General features: G+C 41.6%; 1 protein-coding gene across 1 annotated transcript in view; it reads left to right on the top strand.

Moving 5' to 3' along the window:
• Positions 1–11,756: 11,756 nt before the first annotated feature.
• The window catches only part of LOC104502695 (guanine nucleotide exchange factor VAV3-like), a gene marked incomplete at its 3' end in the record, with an annotated part of 46,091 nt that continues 36,199 nt past the window's right edge, over positions 11,757–21,648 (top strand). Inside the window, exon 1 of the mRNA XM_010153413.1 lies at positions 11,757–11,881. Coding sequence (XP_010151715.1) covers positions 11,822–11,881 — 60 coding nt within the window. The remainder of the gene's footprint in view (positions 11,882–21,648) is intronic.

The following is a 21,648-nucleotide window of genomic DNA, read 5'->3' on the forward strand; positions in this document are numbered from 1 at the left end:
GCATATTCAAAGCAAGAAAGAGGGGGGTACTTATTCACCAAACTGACTTAGAAAGTGTGTTCTGCTATATTATTATTTTAAAACCCCACACCTTAAAAGCTACTACATAGACCACACACAATTTGAAGTATTTAGTCGAAGCTGTGTCATTAACACTGAAGTGGTTTTAACTTGTTTGAGGTAATGCAGTACTGCAAGTGATTGGATCAAATAAAAAGCACTCTCAGAAATAATCCAAATAGATCTTTTCCTCTGAAAGACTTGCTGTAGTGTCTAAGGTAAAGCATCAGTTTGAGAACATGGGAATTATTTATGGAAGAAATGGTATTAAACATTTTTTCCTCACTGTAGGTTGTAAGAAATTTTGTTTCTATACTTGGTGTGGATCTTGGGGTGACACCATCTGTTTAAGAATGTGCTCTTGGAGGTGAGGTGTGTGCCGGTTAAAAACACAGTCTGTGTGGAGTTACGAATTTAGGTCTTGTTGACAAAAGGAATTGTAGTAGAGTGTCTGTCTGCTTTTAATACTGCTCTACCTGGTCTGTGTTATCGAGAAACGTTCAGCATTTGTGGAATTGTATTGCCTTGGGTTTACTGTCAACTGGGGTCTCCCGAGGTGTAGGTGTCCCTGGCAGCATGGCCTCCTGAACTTGCGTGTGTGTATGTGCCGAGGCCTTGTGATGAGGTTCCCCGGTGGTTCCCCTCACTGAGCCAGGGATTTTGGAAGATAATGGTTTGTGGTTGCTTGGGGTTGCCTGTCGCATCCTGGCCAATTGTATCAGCTCCTTAGTAGTTGTTTCATCAACCTCTGAAGGGTGAGGCCTGCTGGGGCACTCGAGGATTTTGCATCCAGTACAATCTTTGATCTTTATTCTGGCTAGTGTTCGGTCCTGCTGGGCTCGCAGGAGGCTGTCAGAGGTGTTTGGCATGCTGGGTGGCTTTGGGAAGGGTGGTGTGTGGCCCAAAGCCTCCAGTAGCGGGTGGAGGTGAGCAGCCATAGTGGAGGCCTGCTTTCCTCCCTCCTTCCTGAAGGGTGCCAGTTGTCCCTGGGCGGCTGCCCACTGCCCCCCCCAAGCCTCACAGTGCCCTTGGGAAGCCACTGGCAAGGTCAGCAGGGCAACACAGACCATGGTGGTCAGCGTACTGGTGTGTCAGTGCAGCTACCTAATGATTGAAAAAGATGGGGGCCCTGTTGCTGCCCCTCCTGGTTTTTGGTGTGTTGGAAGCAGGAGTGTGTTTTCTGCAGGTTTATAATCATGTTTTTATTACTATGCAACTAACTTAGGTTACTTATACAGTAATAACAATTTAAAATGTAGTGCAATCATTATTCCCCATTTTTAATCGTGCTTAGAATGTCTACATATTTACTGTTGGAGGTCATCTTTCATTCATGGTTCCTATTGGTTTGTAGTTTGGGTTTGGGCTTCTGGACTTAGCTGTTCGACTTATTTGCCTTGGAATCCTTGAGGGTTGTTCTTGGAATATATCAGAAACCTTGACACGGAGCATGGTCTAATAACCTGCAAACCTGAAGTGACACACCACCAGAAACAGAAAGGGGGATTTTGGAAATATGTAACTAGAGGACAGCCGTGATTGTGTTTGGCCATTTGTAGAGAGCTGTACTGCATCCTTAAGGTCTTGCTAGGAATTTATTCCGTGATCGTAAGAGCTTGCAAAAGACTATTCATATGCAATTCCAGAAGACACTTAAAATACCTAACAAATCATGTATGTTAACACCAGTGAATAAGAATGTTGCTCCTTCTTGTTGGAAATCATAACATCTAGTCCGTGATCAATGTGATCTGCAAATAAGGAATAGGAGAGTATAGGAGTTACTTGGGTGAGGTTCACCTTTAATAGACACTGACTAACCCTGTGAGGATGACTTATTTTTGGCTGTTGTGTTGAATTTCCGTGCTGGATTTGATGTTGACAGCTTTTTTTTTTTTTTTAAAAGTGCTTAGAAAAGGACAAGGGAACAAGCTGATACATGCTAATTTTAAAAATGATCTTAAAAAATCCACACTGTAGGCATTCTCAAAGGCATTGTGTTGTTGAGATCTGAGTCTGGCCTTGTAGGACCTGTGTCTAGGGGACTACGGCCACCATTTATTCACAAAGGAGATTGAGTTTAGGTGATGAATTCAATGGTGTTTGTTTTTAGGGGTGAGGTAGAAGTAGCATCAGGGTTTGTGTTTCTGTAATGGAACTGAAGTGTGGATCCTTCAGGTGAATTTTGTGCAGGGACCTTCAGCCTGTATGAAAGTCTTTTTGTCACACCTTCATGGGGCTCCTTACACCCCAAAATTAATTTCCCTTGCACAGCTACAGATGCCTTTCATGCTATTACATTAATATTAGAGACTTGTAAAACCTAGATGCAGTCATGAATAGAAGATGCTAAGATACAATGGAAGGGGCACCTTAGTGTGTCAAGCTGACAGTATGAAACCCATGTGTTGGGTGTTCTCTTTAGCACCAGCGTGAACACTTGTTTCATACTGAAGCTGTAAGCTTTTCGGTGCTCTGAGTGTGCATGTCACTTTTTTTCCCCGATCATGAAAACATCCACTGCTAAGATTGAGATTTTTCCTTTCATTTTGCTGTTTAAATGTAGCAGGCTGTAGGTTTTAGTGTATTTTTTTTTCTTCCCCCTTTGCTGCCTGCCACCCCTGTGTCCCCCAAGTTTAAATACATGAGGTAGGTGTAGGTTTTGAGGTTTTTGTGTCTATAATGCGTGCAAGTGCTGATGTTTCATCAGCTAAGTTGAAGTGTGGGTGAATGGCAATACATCCCAGCAGAAAATCAGTCCCCTTTACAGTTCCACCTCTCATAGAGGCGTTTTCTGTGTCACAATTGTGAGTACAACATACAGCACAGTGACCACTGTTTTAGTTGAAATTTAAGTTTCATAGTTTCTCCTGAAGCATTTTAACACCAAAATTTTAACCTGTCCTTTTGTTGTGTTTGGTTTTTTATTTCCTGTTTTCCCACAGTTGAATCATTAGTGAGTCAAGTCCCTTTTTACTTCCATGGTCCTTCCCACTGAATCTTCTTCTCTGTTAGTCTATTTTGACTTTTGAAACTTTTGTTTCACTGTGTGCCTGTCCCTTTCCCGTTCCGTTTCCTGTGGTCCTCTTTTCATATCCTTGTTCCTGTCTTCCTCCTACTCTTATTTTTCTCAGGATTGTTGTCCATGTTCCCTTTGTCTTCCTTCCTTTTGCTTTTGTTTGTAAGACACTGAGATCCTTAGTGACAGACATTTTAGGGATGCAGTTGCGGGATGCAAGGGGCATAGGAGTAGTCATTTGAAAGGGTAAGTAAGCACAGGATCCCCCTAACTGATCTCTGTGCACTTTGCATACTTAATACTGTGTTCCAGTTGCTGGTTTTGGACAAGATGCTGCAGAATAGACTTGTTAAGTCTTGTTCAAGACTCCTCAAAAAATTGCTCTTTGCAACAGGATGCTGTCCTAAGCTCACACCCATCCCTCTTGCCAATTGTACTTGGGGAATTCCTGTAGCTGGGGCTCAATGTTCTAAAATTTCCCATCTGTTTAGTGACTGTGTGCTTTTCTGAAGTTTTTTGTTTGCAGCTTGCAGTAGGTAAAGGAGAAAAAGCTTCTTGCTACTTGAGGCAGCCTAATAACTCCTGTTCTGATCGCGAGACACGGAAGCTGTTTGCTGGATCTATTTCAGTGACCACTGACTAAGAGTTGTCCGTTTCATGGCTTGTAGGATTCCTGGATTTAAGGGACACAGAGAACATAAATGCTGCTTTGCCCTCACTTGCTTGACCAGTGCTCCAGTGCCAGCATAGCCAAGGAGGGAGTCAGGAATGCGTGACAAGCCCTGAGCTTTCTTTTCCTTTGCCCTCTGTTCACCCTGTATCAGTACTAATAAAAGCTGAGCATCCTTTGTGCTTCCTCAGCTTTTTTGTCAAGTTTCAATTTCCATTTTCTTTCTTTGAAGCACAGAGAAAAGCAAATGTACATAAACAAAACTTCATACTCAAGACAAAGTACAAGAGAGACAATTGAATAGTAGTCAGGAATTTTAAGATCAGCCCTTCTATGAATATTTAATTGCTACATTAACTGAGCAAATAAAGAACATACTATTAATATTCATACTGTGAGCAGTGGTTCAATGGAATTTAATATGTCTTACAGTTCATACAGCATGCTATGTGTTGTGTGGGTCTCAAGGAATGCCCACATCTAGTAAGCTAATAACACTGCACATCTCCCTAGCTATTCCTTGAATCTGGGAAATAAGGAATGTCTGTTCTTTGCATAGCACATTTCTTCACAAAATATCCCAGAATGGTCCTTAAGTGACTGTGCAAAGAGGTGAAGTATAGGCTGTGAACTGCTGAGATACTGGTAATGAGCCTGCCTCTCCCAGAACTCAGTGTGCTGTCCCCTCTGTCTTTTTTCATGGGCTGGCTTTGTAACCTTTAGGAGAACAAAGATTAGCAGGTATTTAATATTTGGCTTGTTTGCTTGTGCTTAGAGCTTTAAAATATTGATTGAATGATGGAGATGATTTGCAGAACAGGAGGCCTAATGCAGAACCTAAACCTGAATTCCCTTACTGTGAGTTATGTGTTCGTATTCTGTGTGTTAGTTTCTTTTTAAAAATGTGATTTGCAAGTTAATGTGTTATATCTTGTGGTGTTGTGACACTTAAAACCAAAAAAATCTCTGGAGACAGCCTTGTAGCGTTCATTTGCTGACTGAAAATAACTCATCCTCTTGCCTGCCCTCAGTAAGACTCTCGATTTCAAGATCTTCACAAGAAAAGTGGCATGCATGGGAACAATGGAAATGTTAAAACTTCCATTCTTGACTCTCATACTGCTGTTTTCCCTCTTGCTGGCTTAGGAAGAGACAATAATAGATATTGAATTAAGACTTCATCAGTGGGTCCGTACTTCATTCGCCTAGAATCCTTACAGCTATTTTTTACTGCTTATAGTGATAATTACTCCTGTTGGCAGAGCAGAACTAATCTCATCTGCTTTGGCTGCTGAAATCTGTGATGAATTGTTGTTGGCTTCTGTGTTGAATTGTTAACCCTGAGTGTACAGTTCTGTCCGTGCCACAGCGGGCCCCTGCTTTGTCGGAGTGCCCAGTGACCTGATGTCAATGAACATACAGGTACCAAAACCCAAGTCTCGTTTAGGAGAGGTATAACGTGCTCCTGTTTTGGTAACCCTGCTTTTGGCTTGGTCTGTCAAAGATGGCACGTGCTGGGGAGCTGTCCAGCTTGGCTGCTAGAGGGGAGCCCTTGATATGTGAGCTTGATACCTTTAAGTACCTGATTTTCTTCCTTTATTGGATGTGGCTGAGAGTATTTCAAGGAAGCTAGACTTTTTCTGTGCACGCACATTATGTAGGAGCTGATGAAACCTTTGGGTCTGTATCTCTAGTTACTGTTGGGTTTTATATGTGTATAGGTTCAAGGTAGAATTATGGTCGTGCCGCTGTGTAGCTTCGCTGTGGCTGCGGTATGTTACTTTGTGCCCAGCAGACATGATGGTGCTGGTTGGTCGCAGAATGGAGTTCCTGTATTTCTCTCTTAAATTTGAACTTAAGCGCTGTTAGTGTGGGATTTACGTGATTTCTCTCTTAAATTTGGACTTGTCAGGACTCAAGCGCTGTTAGTGTGGGATTTACGTTATTTCTATCCACGCAGTTCTTGCCACAAATACTGAAACAAGTGGGAATAGAAATCTGCAACCTGCAGGGCATTAACCAATTTCTTTGAAGGCAACTTTGAGAACACAAGTTCCGCTGTTATGGTGCTTTCTTTCACTGAAACAACTTGTACACATCAATCTTGATGACAGATATAGGAAAGCAATTCTTTCAGTTAAATCCATGACAGCCATTTTCATGTTCTCCTCTCGCTCAGGAGATATAACCGCATAATTTTCCTTTTTGCCTATTCTCAGGAACACAGTGGAAATCAAAATGAGAGATTCCCACCTAATCTGTTCTCATCAGCATGCCAGAAATGGAGAAGAAGGGTTAGGAGCCCATGTTCTGCAGTAAGTGCTGAGGAAGAGCATGTTAAGTGTTACAGCAATGATCTGTTCCTCTTTGATTCTTCTGCCTTCTATTCTTGTGTAATTCTGCTTTTCTAAGACCGTAAAGGACCAACAGAAAACCCTCCCATCCTCACAAGCCTCTCTGTGCCTCCTTGCATTGAACATCAGTGTTTCACAAATCAAAAAAAGTGACTGTACCTTCTGAGATGTGTGAATTGAAGCCAAATTTGCTCACTCAATTATTTCCCTTTTTATATACTTGTTTTGAATGTCTGGCCTTTCCCCAACTTATTTTAGTCATAATATGCTTGCTGTTACGTAAAACCCCACCACTTTTTTGTTTATGTCCATGAGGCTGTTTAAGGATTAGGCCGAGGTGAGTGCTGTAGCTGTTTAGTTTACTAAGTGCTGCCGTTTGGATGAGCAATAGGAGGGGAAGATTGCCAGATTTTCCCTCGTTAACGTGCCTTATTTCTCCCATGCAGGCAAGGTGGATTTGAGGGACAGTTGACTAAGCATGAGTCATTCTTTTCCTATGTTTTCACTCTGTCATCACAGCTTTGATGTGATGGTGGCTGGGAGCGACTGGCCTTCCTTCTTGTGCAGTTGTTGGGAACCTCCTGAAGTCGTCACGGGGCTGTGAAGACAACGTGCAAAAAGGCTTGGGAAGTGTGGTGATGAAGGGATGGGGATATGATGTCAGCAGAAGTGAATCACGCTGGAACAGAACCAGCTTCTCTGGCACAGTGCCAGCGATCCATTTGGGTTTTATTACCCATTTAATAGCGTAGCATAGATTTAGATTCTTTTGAGTGCTCTGGCTTTGGTAAATTCTCCAGTTTGTCCTAAATGCAATATGAATGTCTGGTGATCCAGGCACAAACCTAAGGAAGCTGCCAGCTACCCGAGCTTTCTCCTTGCTTGTGATTAAATCACTGTAACAAAAAGGAGGTGAAAGTTGAAAGAACTGACTTTTTCCCACTATTGGTAATTTAACAAGAAAGTGGGTTAGAACTGTCTTTCCTACATACTTGTCATTTTTGGCCTCTCTGTTTTCGCTCGCCTCGCTGGCGTTGCTGTGTTGGAATTACGTATAAACGTCTTACGGCAGGGTTTGATCTTCGGAGCTCTTTGTGTTGGTCTCTGAACACCCTTAGGAGTGCTGTTAGTACAAAAGAGACATCCTCGTACTGAATATTATGGTCTGTACCAAACAGACCTTTATTCTGTTGAAGTACTTTAGTGCTAAAATATATTTTGTGAGGAAATACCTTGAAGGTTGTATGAATAGAGGATACATGAAATGGAGGGTTTTTTCTTTTGCATTTCATCTTCCACTTCATTAGAGGCTGGTTCGAGAGACCCCTCTTCCCTGTGGGCAGCTATAGTCCTGCCTGTGCTTTTTGTGTCTAATTAGTCATTTCTGTTCAGTACGCTTTGTAAAATATTTCTAGATATTTCTCTTAGGTACTGTGTTGAAAAAAACTCAAATAGATGTGTCTTTTTCTGTGAAGTGGCAAATGTTTTGGTAGAAAACAGCACGCTTGTTTTGTGGAACTTGGTGTCATTGGGTTTGCCCTCTTTCTTACACTCTGTTCAAATATAGGCCAAATTAAATAAACCATACTTGCCTTTTTCACATGGTAGATGTCTGGTTTTGCCAACTTTCTTTTCATTTCAATAAATGTTGTATTAATGCCTCTTTGAAAATTAAATTCAGTGCAACATGGACCACTGAAACTCCTGTGTTCCGTAAAACCACGGTGGTTTATCACAAGAGCTGTACCATTATCTGTTTGTAGAAGCGTAACTGCTTGTGCTGTGAATCATTATGGTGCTTTAGAAATGTCTTTAACCTACAGGTGTTACTATGGAAAATTGTTCCTCAGGGTCCTGAGCCCCAGTGGCTTGTGATTTGTGTTGATCTGTCTGTGGGTGCTGTGTGTGCTTGAGATGAGCCAGATACAAGCTGTTTTTTCATTAGTGTGAACTTTTTTGGGTTTATGGCTTATGTACTACCCTACTGCAATATTTTTGTTGATCTGTGTATGAAGAATATCCTAACATAGCCATGTAATGAAAAAAAAAAAGGGTGCGGCGGGGCAAAAAGCAGCATTAACTCTTTGACGAGAATGTTTTCAAGTTATGTTCTCTTTTAATCAAGAGAAACCGGTTCTCATACTGAAAGACACCACTTCTGTGGAGGATGCTTTGGGAGGTCAGACCCAGGGAGATGTCTTGCTCTCCTTGCATCTGAGGGAGCTGGGTACCAACTGCTCGTTAGCATTTAATGATCTCCCTTGTGGTGTGCACAAGTATTATGTTCTGCTTTGAAAAAGAAATGTAATAATGTAGTAGGTTTCCAAATATCCCGAGGACTGTACTTACTAATGAGGGGCTGCAGACTGCTGCTGCCTTTTCCTGGTTGCCAGTGAGGAGGGCTGTCTTACAGAACTGCCTAGAATTTAGGTTTGTGCCCTTTCTTAATTTGGAGGTTTCTTTTACTAATTTGTTCTCCTCCATACAGTAACCACAGCGATAAACATGTTTGTTTTCAGTGAGGAAAATCGTTTCTTTAGCTGATTGTGCAGTAAAGTTTTGGAAATCTTTCTGGGTAATAAAAGCTAATAACTTTTCCAAAACATGGGTAGCATGTAGCGAGTCCTTTTTAAAGATTCTTTTTTTCCTCCCTCAAATGTTTTACTGCAAAATGAGTGCATATAAACATGAACACATTTTGGGTTTAGTAATCTTGCAGTTTTATTCTGGTAGTGACCGTGATTACCTTAGGTTAGTAATAACCCTTTCATTTCTGTTTTACAAGAAAAATATTGATGGACGTGGAATCATGAGCGGCCCAGCTAAACTCACTAACCAGTCTTTGAACTAGCAGGGGGGTTAGACTTTCTTGTCAGGAGGCCTGTTCTGCTGGAGGCACCATTTGGTGCCCGCACGCTGATGATGTGACCCCGCAGGTAGATGGGACGAAGGCTCAGTATGTGGTTCCCAGGGCCAACAAGACATGTAATATAAATGCCTTGTTGTCATACAGTTACTGAGTATTCAAGTATAATTATGTCAGGCCTGTTTAACATATGATACACGGGGGATTAGATTCTTTAGTCTCTCTGTTGGAATATTCCAAAGAATTTATTACTTAAAGGAAATACTAAAGTACCTACAGTATAAAACATGTGGGCTAAGGAAAATGTAATTTCTTGTAATCTGCTTTCCCATTTGTTTGTGCGTAGTTCATAGTAATAATCTAAACACAAAAGACGGTCACAAAATTCCCTCTAAATATGAAATAACTGATCAGTCCTGTTGAAAAGATGCTGCCATCTTTATCGGAGACCTTGGATAAGAAGAACTTGAGAAATATCACAGAATGGGAAGGGCACTGTTTGTGCATAACTGCTGATATGTTAAACAGCTCTTGTAGTGAGTTCCTTCTTAACAGAGCTGACGTGGGCTCTAGCAAATCTAAGGCAGATCTTAGACCTGTGACAGCTCCTTTCTCTCCCTTCGCTGCTTGCTCCCTTCAGAGGTAACCAGCTTACTGCAGCTGTAAGCTTTCTTTGTGCTGGCAGACATCTGCACTCCCTAATCTAAACTCAAAACATAGGTTTTAAAAAGGCCGTTGAGTTTTCCAGTGAGGGGAAAAAATGTGTCAGTGGTGGTGAGAATTGCAGTGTAAGAAAGCAGCTGGGTATTCAAGTTGAATCAGTATTCTGTGTTGGAGAAACATTGTGACCCTTGATGGCTTTTAAAAAAACAGTGGAAAGCTGAGGATTAAAAAGCTATCAGAACCCAATAATCCCCTTGTATGTGCCATCTTGTTTTAAAAGCTGTGGACTCCCAAACCAGCTTCTGTTTGGTATTTTTCTGCCAGTGTCATGGTGGAAGAAGCACATGCATCTTACATCTCTTAGCTTTTTGACCTTATGCTTTTTGACTTGAAAATTATTAACGTTGCAAAACCAGGGAAGCTTGCGATATCCTAAAGGGTATGACCAAGCTAGGCTCCTTTTTCACATTTCGCTAGGTGTAAAGGCACCCAGGGTAGACGGGGTGCTGTCCTCAAGCAGCCCGCTGCCCAGCCCAGTGCCGGCTGCCTGGTGCGAGCTGGGGGAGCGCGTGTGTGGACAGGCTGTTTGGAGTGGAGGGAAGGCTGGAGGCTGCAGCTCTGCCTGGTGCATCGCGGCCCCTTACTCTTGATGTGGCAGCTGTCAGTCACGGATGCCTTCCTGGGAGCTGCAGCTTGGGCAGGGATTGCTGCGGTGATGCTTTGGGATGAGTCTGTCGGCTGTTGTCGTTGTGTCCACAGCTGACTGCTAGAGCTGGCTGCTCTCGCAGCTGCGCTTGCTGCGTCGGTGCTTTGATTTCTGTAACCGTCCTGTCGGTGTGCTCTGGCTGGTTAGTTCTGTGAGGACATGGAGTAGGGCTCCCTGTTGAGCTGGTATTTTGTTGCCTTACGCTGAAGGTATAGCAATGACGTGCTTTGTCAGAGCACGTTTGGGTACTGATGATTTCACACTCTGGAGTGGTACAGCTGTGGCACTTGGTCTGTAATAATGTCAAAAGTACTGCTTTTATAAAAACCATTAAGTTGGAAGGCTTAGCACTTCTATAATCCATCCTCATGTAAATGATCTTCACTCTTAGGAATCCGCTATAACATGGAGAACTCTAGGAACTCAGATTCAATATCGAGTTGCTGTGTCTGTACTTAATAAATGCATATTAAAAGCACAGTGCTGGGTCATTTGAAATATTGCTGCTTATAAAAACTTATAAATTTGCTTTTGAACTGTACTGCATAGGGGATCGTCAGACTCCACAACAGCATCTTTATGGAGTGGATGTCTTCATCATGTCCTGCTTATGGTGCTAATCAATATCAGGAATGGAAATTGCACTTTTTAGCTATCCCTCTTTAGTTACTGCAGTGCTGTTGGGAGTTACTTTATACTGGTAGGGTCTTTCAAAGAAATCATCTACAGGAGAATGCATTAAGAGCCTTAGGAGGAGAGCATCGTGGCAGAAGCTTTATTCTTTTCCAGACTCAAATGATCATTGGTGCATGTGGGTAACTTCAAGGGCAAGAGCCTTTGATTCAATACTGAAATCAAGGTGGTTTGAGGAACTTAAATCTCTGCTAGATAAATGGTAAATGACTTCTCAATTGCAAATTCCATCTGCTCCTGTGTTCCAGATGGGAAGTATGTGTTCCTAATGTCTGCAGTGTGTTAAAACAGTGCACGTGTGTTCATGGAACATTCCAACTAGACTTTTATCTGAACAGCTGAAGACACTTGATGTACTCATGAAGAATAACTGTCTCGTATTAATATGATTTTATTAAGGTAACTTTGTTTTGCTGTATGATGTCTGCAGAGAACTGGAAAGTAAGTCTGTCTTTAGACTCATTTGCATCTAGTAGCATATTGTCATTTCTCTTTGTTTATTTAAAAAGAGAAAATACTGTCTGTTCACAGAGTGTCTACTCAGAATTTGGTGTTAATGCTTTTGAATCCGAAGGGGACTCTTGTGGCTGAATTAGAAGCAGTGGAAGATCACAGCATGTCACACTGGAAATGCTGACTTACAAATAGTTGTCTGGGTGAATTTTGTATTGTATGTGTGACCAAACGGAGCATGGAAGCTGCTAATTAATGTTTTCTGTTTTCTTGCCCCTAGTTTCTTTGCTTGAAGAACATAAGGACTTTTCTTTCGGCATGTTGTGAAATATTTGGGATGAAGAAAAGTGAACTTTTTGAAGCATTCGATTTGTTTGATGTCAGAGACTTCGGAAAGGTAAGGATCCTTTTAATGACATCCTGAATAATGACCGTGTTCTGCTGCTTGAGTATACAAGACTTTCATGGTAGATGTGGTGTCAAAGTTGTGACTAATGGATAAGCATTAATTAGTACAAAAATGGTGGGGAAGAATTAAGAAAGCAGGATTACTTTTACAATGGTAGGGCTAAGCAAGGGCAGAGAACAATCCCTGGTGGGAACGTTGTGAGGTGTGAACAGGCGAATTAAAAAAACGGACTGAAAGATGCTGAGTTTAAGGTAAATGAAATGTGTGTAAAAGGCAAACTGTGGGCAAGTGCTGTCTGATGAAACCGCTTTTGACAGAGAAGGAGCATGGAACCAGAAACCTTGGGCCTATAGCGAGACCACATGGCACAGAGCATGTTGCTTTAGTCTCAGGTGCTCGGAATTCACCCATGTATCTGCCCTTTAAATGTAATTTTTGTGACAATTAGTTTTTAAATCTTGTTTTTTCTAACTTGCTGTAGAGCTCAGATGGAGTCGTGGTGGGTTAATGTGGCTGTTCTGATTTAAACAGCCTGAAGAATATTCTGTACTCCTGTGATTGGTTATTCTATACGTAAGAGCTTTTTCCAGTCTGTTGTTCTCAACCTCCTACGTATCTGTTTGATCTGTCAATGCCAGCATATGTGCAGTTTGACTTCGGTTTCTGCTTTTGAGTCATAGGGTATCATTACCTCCTTTTCACAGGAAAGGGTCTAAAAATTACCTGAAGTGGCACCAGAAATAGTTGGTTATTCAAATGTAGAATATTTCAAGCATTATTTCTTTTTTTAGGAGCTCACACTTTTACTAATTTTGATGCATTGCTCTTCTTTTAAAAGTGCACATAGAGGTAAAGGTGATGTCAGAGTGCAGGCGTGAATCAGAGGTGCAAGATGACTGAAATGCTTTGCTGATTACTGTTAGCCAAAATATTGAGTTACTTTTCTGAATAATTTGTTTGGGTTTAGGTCCTTTGAGTATAAAATGAGAGAAAGCTGGTAATGCCACTTGTGTAGTTATGCTGAACATCTTCTGTCCTCATAAATCATATTTAAGACAAAGCTTTTCTTCCAATATGGTCCTTTTTTTACTATATATAGTAGTATTGCTTATTAAAAGTGAGATTTGTCTTTCTTTTGATAGTACAAGTAGCAGAGGAATTAATTGTTGGGTCTTTCTGTATCCTAACAATGTCTTATTTAATAACTCAAGTGTCTCAATGCTTTCTGCAAATCTTTGCTACCTATGCCTAATGCACAGAAATTGTTAGTTATGCATTCTAATTACTGAGATTTTCACATTTTGTACCATTAAACATAACCAGCCTGGTTTTTTTACACAGCCTAAATCTGAAAAAGTATTTTGCAGTGCAAATTATTATTGCTGCATCATTGAATACTCAGTAAACAAGTTCTGAATTATGGCTGAATTGAACCCAACAATATGTTTCTGGCAGTCTTTATTTGCCCTTGTGGCAGAGTTTATTTTAGGATATGGTTTTATTTAAGTAGAATAATTGGTTTTAAAAAACATACTGTCTTCCATCCATGATATTTACTATTATATTTCTCTTCCTAAAGTAAAACTGGATGCAGAGACACGGAATTTTTTTTCTACTGTTTGTTGCCACTGTGTAGGACAAATAGAAGACTTATTCCTGGTAGTGGTTTTTCAGTTTTAGCAATGGTGATACTGCTGATAAGCGATGGTTTCTCTGGTCTCAGCCTCCTCAGTGGCCTTTTGCCCCGTTTCTTGCGAAGCTACCAGGTAAAAATGCAGTGACGAATTTGAAAGACGCTGGGGCGTGGGATTCTTTGGTGAGGCTCTGTGTGCGGACAGCTGCTTGTGCAGAGGTGGAGAAGGTAAGCTGAACAAGCCCGTGCAACCCCTGCGATAGCTGTGCTGGGCACGCTGGTAGGTGCACAAAGGCGCTGCTGTTCGGCTGTTTCCATTGCGTGCTCGAGTGGAAGGTTGCCGCGCACAAGCGGAGGTTGCCATGTGCTGTGTTTAGGCTGATCTGTGTGTTTTACCAGGCCCTGCAGATGAGCATGTAGTCAGCTTCCTCAAGTAGCTGGTGACCTGGAGGATGTGAATAAAGTGGAGGTGAAAATTGCCACTCCATTAAAATGTACAGCTGGCCTTACGCTGAGTTAGTTCTACAGCCCAAGGCTTTGTGTTGGTACAGTTAGCTGAGACTGTGAAGTGGCACGGTATTTCACTTGCCTGTCTGATAGCGTGCCTGTTGCTTTGGGAATTCTGGTTGCTAGTAGCAGCAGTGAGAATAAGAAAGCTTAGTTTTTTCAATTTGTTCTTTGCGTCTCAACCTTTTTTCCCTATGAATAACAACCCCAGTGTAGTCCTAAATCTCCAGCCTTCTTGAATTGATGCTGTATATATGCAAATATCCAGAAAGACAGTGCTGCAGGTTTTCCCTGCTACTGCAACCAAGTCATTCTGCTCTTTGTTAAAGAATTCTTTGAACTGCTCTTCCTAGATGTGTACGAAATACTAATGATGGCAAAATGGTTATGAAAAGGATGATATGGTTTGGAAACAGTCTGTCTTCCAGACTGCTGGCCTAATAGGTGATGGAATGAGTGTGTGCAGTACCTACAGCTTTACGCATTTGGGTGTCGTGGAAGCTGTCTCGATGTCAGAAGTTGGCAAGTACTTGTCAGTGCTGAGATGTAAATAAACGTTAGCTGAGGTGACTCCGTAAGCCTTGTGTATCTGGTACGTTAAATGCTTGTTGAATTTGTAAAGCAGTGATTATGGAATTTGTTGTCTTACGATGGAACGTTCTGCTTAATACGACAGACTGCAGTGCCTATTTAAGCGTGGTAGTGGAGGGATCAGGAAAAACGTGTCAACTGTAAATGAACAATGTGCCTTCAAGGGAATCTGATTGAAGGGAAAAATTGGATGACAGACCTTGTGATGGAAATTGCCCTTTTTTTTTTTTTTCATCTTCCAAGAGCTTTTTCAACTTTTTGAAGCAAATGTCAGCCAAGCCCTATGCACGGTAGAAGTAGCAGCCCTATACTGCCTATATAGTCATAAGACTTTTTAACTGCCTTGTGAAATACTGGTTGCAAAATGCTTGATGTAATGGTGAAACATGCATTTAATAGTTAGGGGCAAATGAGCAGTTTTCAGATGCTTTGACATAAAGTCTGAAAATTCAACCTGAACTTTGCGCTCTGCTTTGCTGAGGCACTTTGATCTCTGATTAGAGTGTATGCGGTGTGGATGGAAATCGGGCGTGAAGCTGAAGTAGCAGCATGTAGATAGGAAATAGGTAAACAGGGAAGCAGATAATCCTGTGAGTTTATTTTGAATGCATATGTTCTCTATCAATATTGGTAGCAGCTGTTGCAAGACAAGGTTTTCTTCGGTTGCAAGTATAATAGCACAGGTTTTCTTATTTGAGACTGCTTGAAAAAAGAGACTACATTAAACAAAAATCGAAATGTTCTTAAATCATGCTTTCTAAAACTCCATCAAACTTGTTTTTCCTTGAGTTCTACAGTATTCGCCCATTCCCACTCACCTTTCTGTCAGTACATTTCCTTGTTGCAGTGTTAAGATCCTGACGGAGCATGAAATGCCCTCCCACGCACGCGGGGTGCCAGACAGTGTTTTCATTACAAATTCCATGCTGGAGAGTCATTTTTCACTAGCGCAGGGTTGTCAGGTTCTTCCTTTCTACCTGTGTGCCAGAATCAACAAGGAGTGTTGATGCCTGTTCTCTCAGCTCTGTGAGCCCCGCACACTCCCAACAGCAGTCTCTGCTGTTCGGTGTGCCGCAACAAATTGTTACCGTCCCTCTTCTCCAAAGGAAGTTTGCAGCTAATGCGTTGCAGAAATGGGAATTTGAGGATTAGTTCCAGTGCCCATTGATGTCACTAGATGCTCCCTGGCCTTAGAGAGCGGAGTTTGAGGTTCTGTGGGGGAAAACGGTGTCCAGATACTGTCAGAAAAAGGACTTTGTGTACTCTTTTTCACTATTCTGAGTAATGTATAACTGAGCACGGAGTGTTTTTTGTCACAGTCGGTTTAGTAGGAACACAGCCATGCACCCACCCCCCGTAGGGGTCCTGCAGTAGAGGTCTAGAAATAACATACAATATTCAATCATGATTTAAAAAATAACAAACAAGGGGATCAGATATCAACGGCTACCAATCAAACAATGCCTAATTGTTTAAAAGCATGTCATATAACTTCTAGTGTAGCAAACGCTCCGGTGACGCTTAAAAGGCTAGTTTACGTGAAAGCAAGCAACTGCTGTGAAATACCAAGTGCATACACATGAGGTCATGTTGTCTGTGATCGTTTTAGTCGCAAAGGAAATCCGAGCTATGATGCAGCAGAAAGTCATGCTGAAGTTGAGGATCCTGGTGTATTAGTATTCCCTCAGGCTTAAGATTCCGGGAAGATCAGGCAGCTGTGCATGAGATGCAGACATCATATGAACACAACAAAGAGCAGCAGTAGTTATAACGAGTTACATACCTCCTCAGGAAGAGAGAGGAGGAAAAATATTTAGGGCATCTTCACTAAAACTGAAGCATTTGAGATTAACCTCAGTTGTTTCACTTTTTATTTGGTGGATTTAACGAGTGGGGTAACAGCAAAATACGAGCACTTTCACTAATAGTCATAATAGAACTGCAGAACATTGGGGAACATGCCAAGACATAATGGCATATTTCTGTAAAGATACTAAAATGGAGAAAGAGAAATGTAGTGGTCAAAACAAGACAGTCATTCAGACCAGAGCTCTGTATCTGCGTTCTCTGAGCTCTTTTAGAGGTAGGGGGAAAAAAAAAAAAGGCATTGTAGTGGCATGCTTGAGAAACTGGCTGTTCAGTTGCTTTTAGGATTAGCATTTTAACGTGTTGAAATGTTTCGGTGCTATGGACTGGTTTGGGATGAATGACACTCAAACTCCTTCAAGGTGAACTTGTGAATGTGGGAGAAAGAAGAAACAGAAGATCTAGACAGCTTTCTGCTTCCTTATCCATGGAAATGCTTTGGACAGCTGAGCACGAAAATCCTAGCCTGTTGCAGAACTGCCAAAGCGGTTGGCATCAATTGACAGCCCTTTTTGTTAGGTATCAGTTTTTTCCCAGTTCTCCTCCCCACTCCACCTGGGGCAAATAGGTAGGCCTAAAACTTGAGTTAATCTAAACCCATTAGCGTGAGCTTGTAGCTTCTTGCATGAGCTTATATATTTAGGCCTGAATGTTTCAGGATTATGGTCTTGAATGTTGTGACAGAAGATTAGGGGACTGTTACCTCACTGGTCTTTCCAACCTGAGTTTCTTAAAGATTCATCCTAACTTTTTCAAGTTATAACATTTGCTTCCAGCTGATGAAAATGGTAATGATAACGTCTTTTTTGACCACATCACAGAGTGTTGAATATACCACAGGTATTTGATCGTTAATGAAAAATTCTCATCCAGGGAGTGCTTGGGATGTTTTGGAAATACCAGAAGAATTGGAGTCCTTATAGAGTATTGGCTTCTGTTCAATCTTTTAGCAAATGTGACCAGTTTTGGCAAGTCAAGGTTAATGAAAAACTACTAATATAAGAGAAAAAAAACCCAGAGTTTTGAGCATGTTTCTCAGTTGTTAAAATGATCTTGGCCAAATGTTAGGTGTGCCTGAGTCATATCCTGGAGACTCGTATCCTGAGTTCATCATGGGATTGGTTCTGGTAGCATGCATTTCTCTTGGAAGTGGAAGAAGCTTTGGAGGAAGAGCACAGTTAAAGCTTGAATGGGTTTTACAGGGTTTAAGACTTTAAGTCTTCTGACACCTTTGTTTATGGGAATGTTTTTAAACAGTGACTGGATTCCCTGTAGCACTTGCAATGGAAGCATTTCAGTAATCAGAAGTTGGTGGGGAAACTGACAACTAATCCCCAAGTTTCCTGAATTTCCTAACATTGGTCAAAGTAACACAAATACCAACTAAAAACCAGGTGGCAGTGAATGAGTGACTTGCATGGGAAGTCCATAGGGACTTTGAAGAGTTGTGCGTGTATCTTTTTCCTGTGATAGTGAAATTGTTCACCCTCTAAGAAAGGTAGGAAATGTGGGTTTTCTGTTGGGTTTTGGTGTCTGTCCATCCCCTTTTTTGCAACACCTGGAGTCTTCCAAAGAGGAAAAGCATGACAGTTTTCTGTTAGTACAGTGGATAGATGGAAGAAAGGGGGGGAAGAGGAGAGGTTTGAGTACGATTCGTGTAAGCTGTCCCATGCTCTCTCATGCCTCCTGTGTAGTGAATTTCTAATAGAATTCCTCTCCCTCATTGAACTAGTTTCTCCTGCTTGCCACCTGGGTTTTTCTGCTTGTTCTCTCTGCTCTGAGACTTTGAGATTCAAATGACATAGACATAAAATTATAATGTCTCCAGAAACAAATAGTACAGGGCTATTGCAGTTACCTGAGCCTGTTGGTTGTTCTGCTGTTTCCAGTTACCATGTGAAGCGGGCTTGACACCTGCCAAAAAACCCTGTTGCAAACCGTATTTGAGTATTCACATCTTGTTAAAATGCAAGGTGCCTTTTTTCCACTGAACTTACAAAGTCTTCTTTCGGGATTTTTGGACCAATGCACTCCTATATTTTTGTCGTCAGTAGTGATTTACAGTTTTTACTTAATTCATGATCCTCTACCTCTTTTGAGCTAGGGGGACATTTGCTTTCTGTTGATATTCCTAATGTCTGCTTATAGGTACTAGATTCTGAGTGGAAAACACCACCACTGTGTAGGATGGTGAGGTGGTTTTCTTTTTCCTGATTTGTTCCTGTTGATTCTACTTATCTTTGGGAAGTGATGAAGGGAAGACCAAGAGCTTGGTGGTCCTGTGTGGTCTCACCTCTAGGGAAGACCATCCATTGCCCATCAGCCTTTTATTTCCCTAGGCAGGAATTGGGCAAACCCAGCGCAGTCATTTGTTCTGATCTCCTAACACATTTCCCACAGCCTAGGTAGGGAAGACTTCAGCTGTCCCACACTGCTGTGAGCTTTAAGGCTTATAGCAAAATTACAATAACGCCTGTGGCATCAATTAACGTTTATTGCTACCTAAGCTACCTGGATCTTTTCCTATTTTAATTAATTTTACCTCGTGGCAGTCTCAGAGTGGACCTCGCATTATGTTCAGGGCTAGTTTTATGAGAGCGGATGTTTTTAAGGTCTCCGATTCAGATCTAACACTGTGCTCTTCATTTATATACTAATTTTCCATAATGGCAACTTCTGACAGGGTTGACTGCAGTTCCTTTTTTAGATCATGAGAAGACTTGTGCGAGTGCATGTCATGTTCAGGCTTTGCTTTGTCTCCTCTTTGCTTAGAATTTGTATTAATATTTCTAGGGAGAGAACTTAATGAACGGTTCGGACTGCACTTTGTCTGCCTACAACAGTCTTGTTCAAGTCTAACGTCTGGTGAAGCCATGTGGGCTCAAATACAGACTTTTTAGAGGGTTGGTGGGTTGGTTTGAACCCTTGGCTGCTCTTATAGTGGCTTATTTCTTCACATACTACTGTTAAATGGTGGTAAGAAGCCAAGTGGCTGAGCAGCTTTGGTTATCGTATTCCAGTATAAGCAGGTGAAGGGCAGCCTGCCTGCTGTGTTGAAATGGCACAGCAGCTCCAGGTTTTTAGGGAGTAGGGGACAGCAGGCTCTACAAGGTGCTTTTAGCATTACTGTTCTTGTTGAAGAATGCAGATGCCGCCACATTCCTTTGGATATAGGGAATGATTTGTTTGTTTATGCTGTGTTTATTGTAAAAGTATTAATTCAGCTCTTTAATATGTGCTGTGTCACTTTTTAGGTTTATTGGGCCTTTATGATCCTTCCTGATTTTACTTTTTTCTACCTCTTCTGCTGTGCATTTTCTAGCTCTGCATCGATCTTCATCAACCCATTTGATGTATTTCAGTTCTGCTTGTCTACTTGAGATTTCAATAAAGGCTGCAGAAGAGAACATGAGGTGGTGTTAGATTTTAAAAAAAAAGTGTCAGAAAGCTCTGTGAGGTTACGTTGAAGACATAGTAGGATGCTTATTCAAGAGTCGTACTGAGCTGGGCACCCTGCTTAAAATAGGAAATGGTTTTGTGTGGGAGCCACATAAAGCATTCAGTTTCCTACTGGTGCATCCTCGAAGAGTTTTGATTACAGAAAGCTTAGCTTAATCGCTGCGATGCTGGTAAACTGCGTTCGTCCTCGTGTGCGTTGCCGTTTGTTTCTCTGTGCCTGGCCTTCCATCTGAGCACGAGGCTGACACAAGCAACGCTACGAGTTACCTAGAATACGTTCTTGAACTATTACCTGCTTTTCTTACTGTTTCCTGCAGCTCATTTGGAGTCTTAGCTGACTGCATCTTGATAAAAATCAGAGATTAGGAGGCAAAGGAGCAGAAATAAGCAAACCAAAAAAAGATATTAAGTGAGCAACTTGAAATACTTATCAGTCTTTGTTGCTTGCCAAATATCTTTTTGTTGTATGTGTTAACGATGGCAACAATTCAGTTAATTCATAGACTATCTATGCATAGTTCTAAAACAGTGAAGTTGGTGACTTTCTTTGCTATGTTCCAATATAAAAATACTAGAGAAAGCGTAATTACTAAGGTTTTTTTCCTGCTATCTTTTCCTTGGAATAATTTGAAGTAGCTAAAACCCTCTTTTACTGAAAGATGTCTTGTAGCCTATTCATATATCGAAGATGGGCTGGGCATGATGTCCTGGGGCCAGACCGGGGCCATGTTGCTATGCTGGCGGAACACCAGACCGTGATTTTCCTGCTCCGTCTGTTCAGTCCCGCTCCTTGCACAGACAAGGGGGGACCGCCTGCCCACGGTTGGTAGTTCTGCGTACAGCAGAGGTGTACTCGAGCGACAAGCCCTAAATAACCACGTCTTTTCCAAGGCAGAAGTTGCTGATTGTGTCTTATTAAAAACGCAGGGTTTGTTCGGCCTGAGGGATGCTCCCATAGGCTGGTTGTAATTTCATTCACTGCTTCTGTCCAATTTCAATAGACAGCGAGACCTGCCGTCAGTGGTTTGCAGCAGGAAACGACGTATCGGTGTTTCATAAAAAGGAAATGGGTGCGAGTTAGTGAGATGTGTTTACCCAATGTGTTAGAGGGCTTTTGCTGAACTCATTCGTGATGGGGCTAGGGAGGGGTTTGCTACCGCAGAATTATGTTCTGCTGCTCTTCATTCTGAGACAGTAAATATATGCACAGCTACTGCACGCCTTAAGAAAGGATGGAGAGTTGGAACAGTTTGGTAATGGAAATTTAAGTCAGGAGTGTGTGTACTCCAACATAGTTATTTATCAATCTGAAAAGCTTCTGTCGTTTGTAGGCGATTGAGATCATAAAGACTGTCTTGATGGGAAGAACAAACTATCTTTCTGGGCAAACACGAAGTGTATTTATGGAGATGGCTTTTTCTGTTGGTCAAAACATGTTACAGCAGAAGTGCTGGATCTTAGATGTTTTTAACTGTGAAGCATGACATGAGATTTGTGTGGAGAACTTCTCCAGGACAGATTTGGTTGCATTTTCATAGCTTTATAGGTGAGAAGTCTAATGTGAAACATTGATGGTTGAAAACTGAGGATTTAATTTCCAAAATAGCCATTCAATAATTAAATCATTCAGTGTGAAATTTTATGAAACCATTAGCTGATAAATTTGGGAACTTGTTTAAAAACCGTTGTAAATAATGAC

The sequence above is a fragment of the Eurypyga helias genome, unplaced genomic scaffold (genome assembly GCF_000690775.1).
Source record: "Eurypyga helias isolate BGI_N326 unplaced genomic scaffold, ASM69077v1 scaffold856, whole genome shotgun sequence".
Classification (NCBI taxonomy): Eukaryota; Metazoa; Chordata; class Aves; order Eurypygiformes; family Eurypygidae; genus Eurypyga; species Eurypyga helias.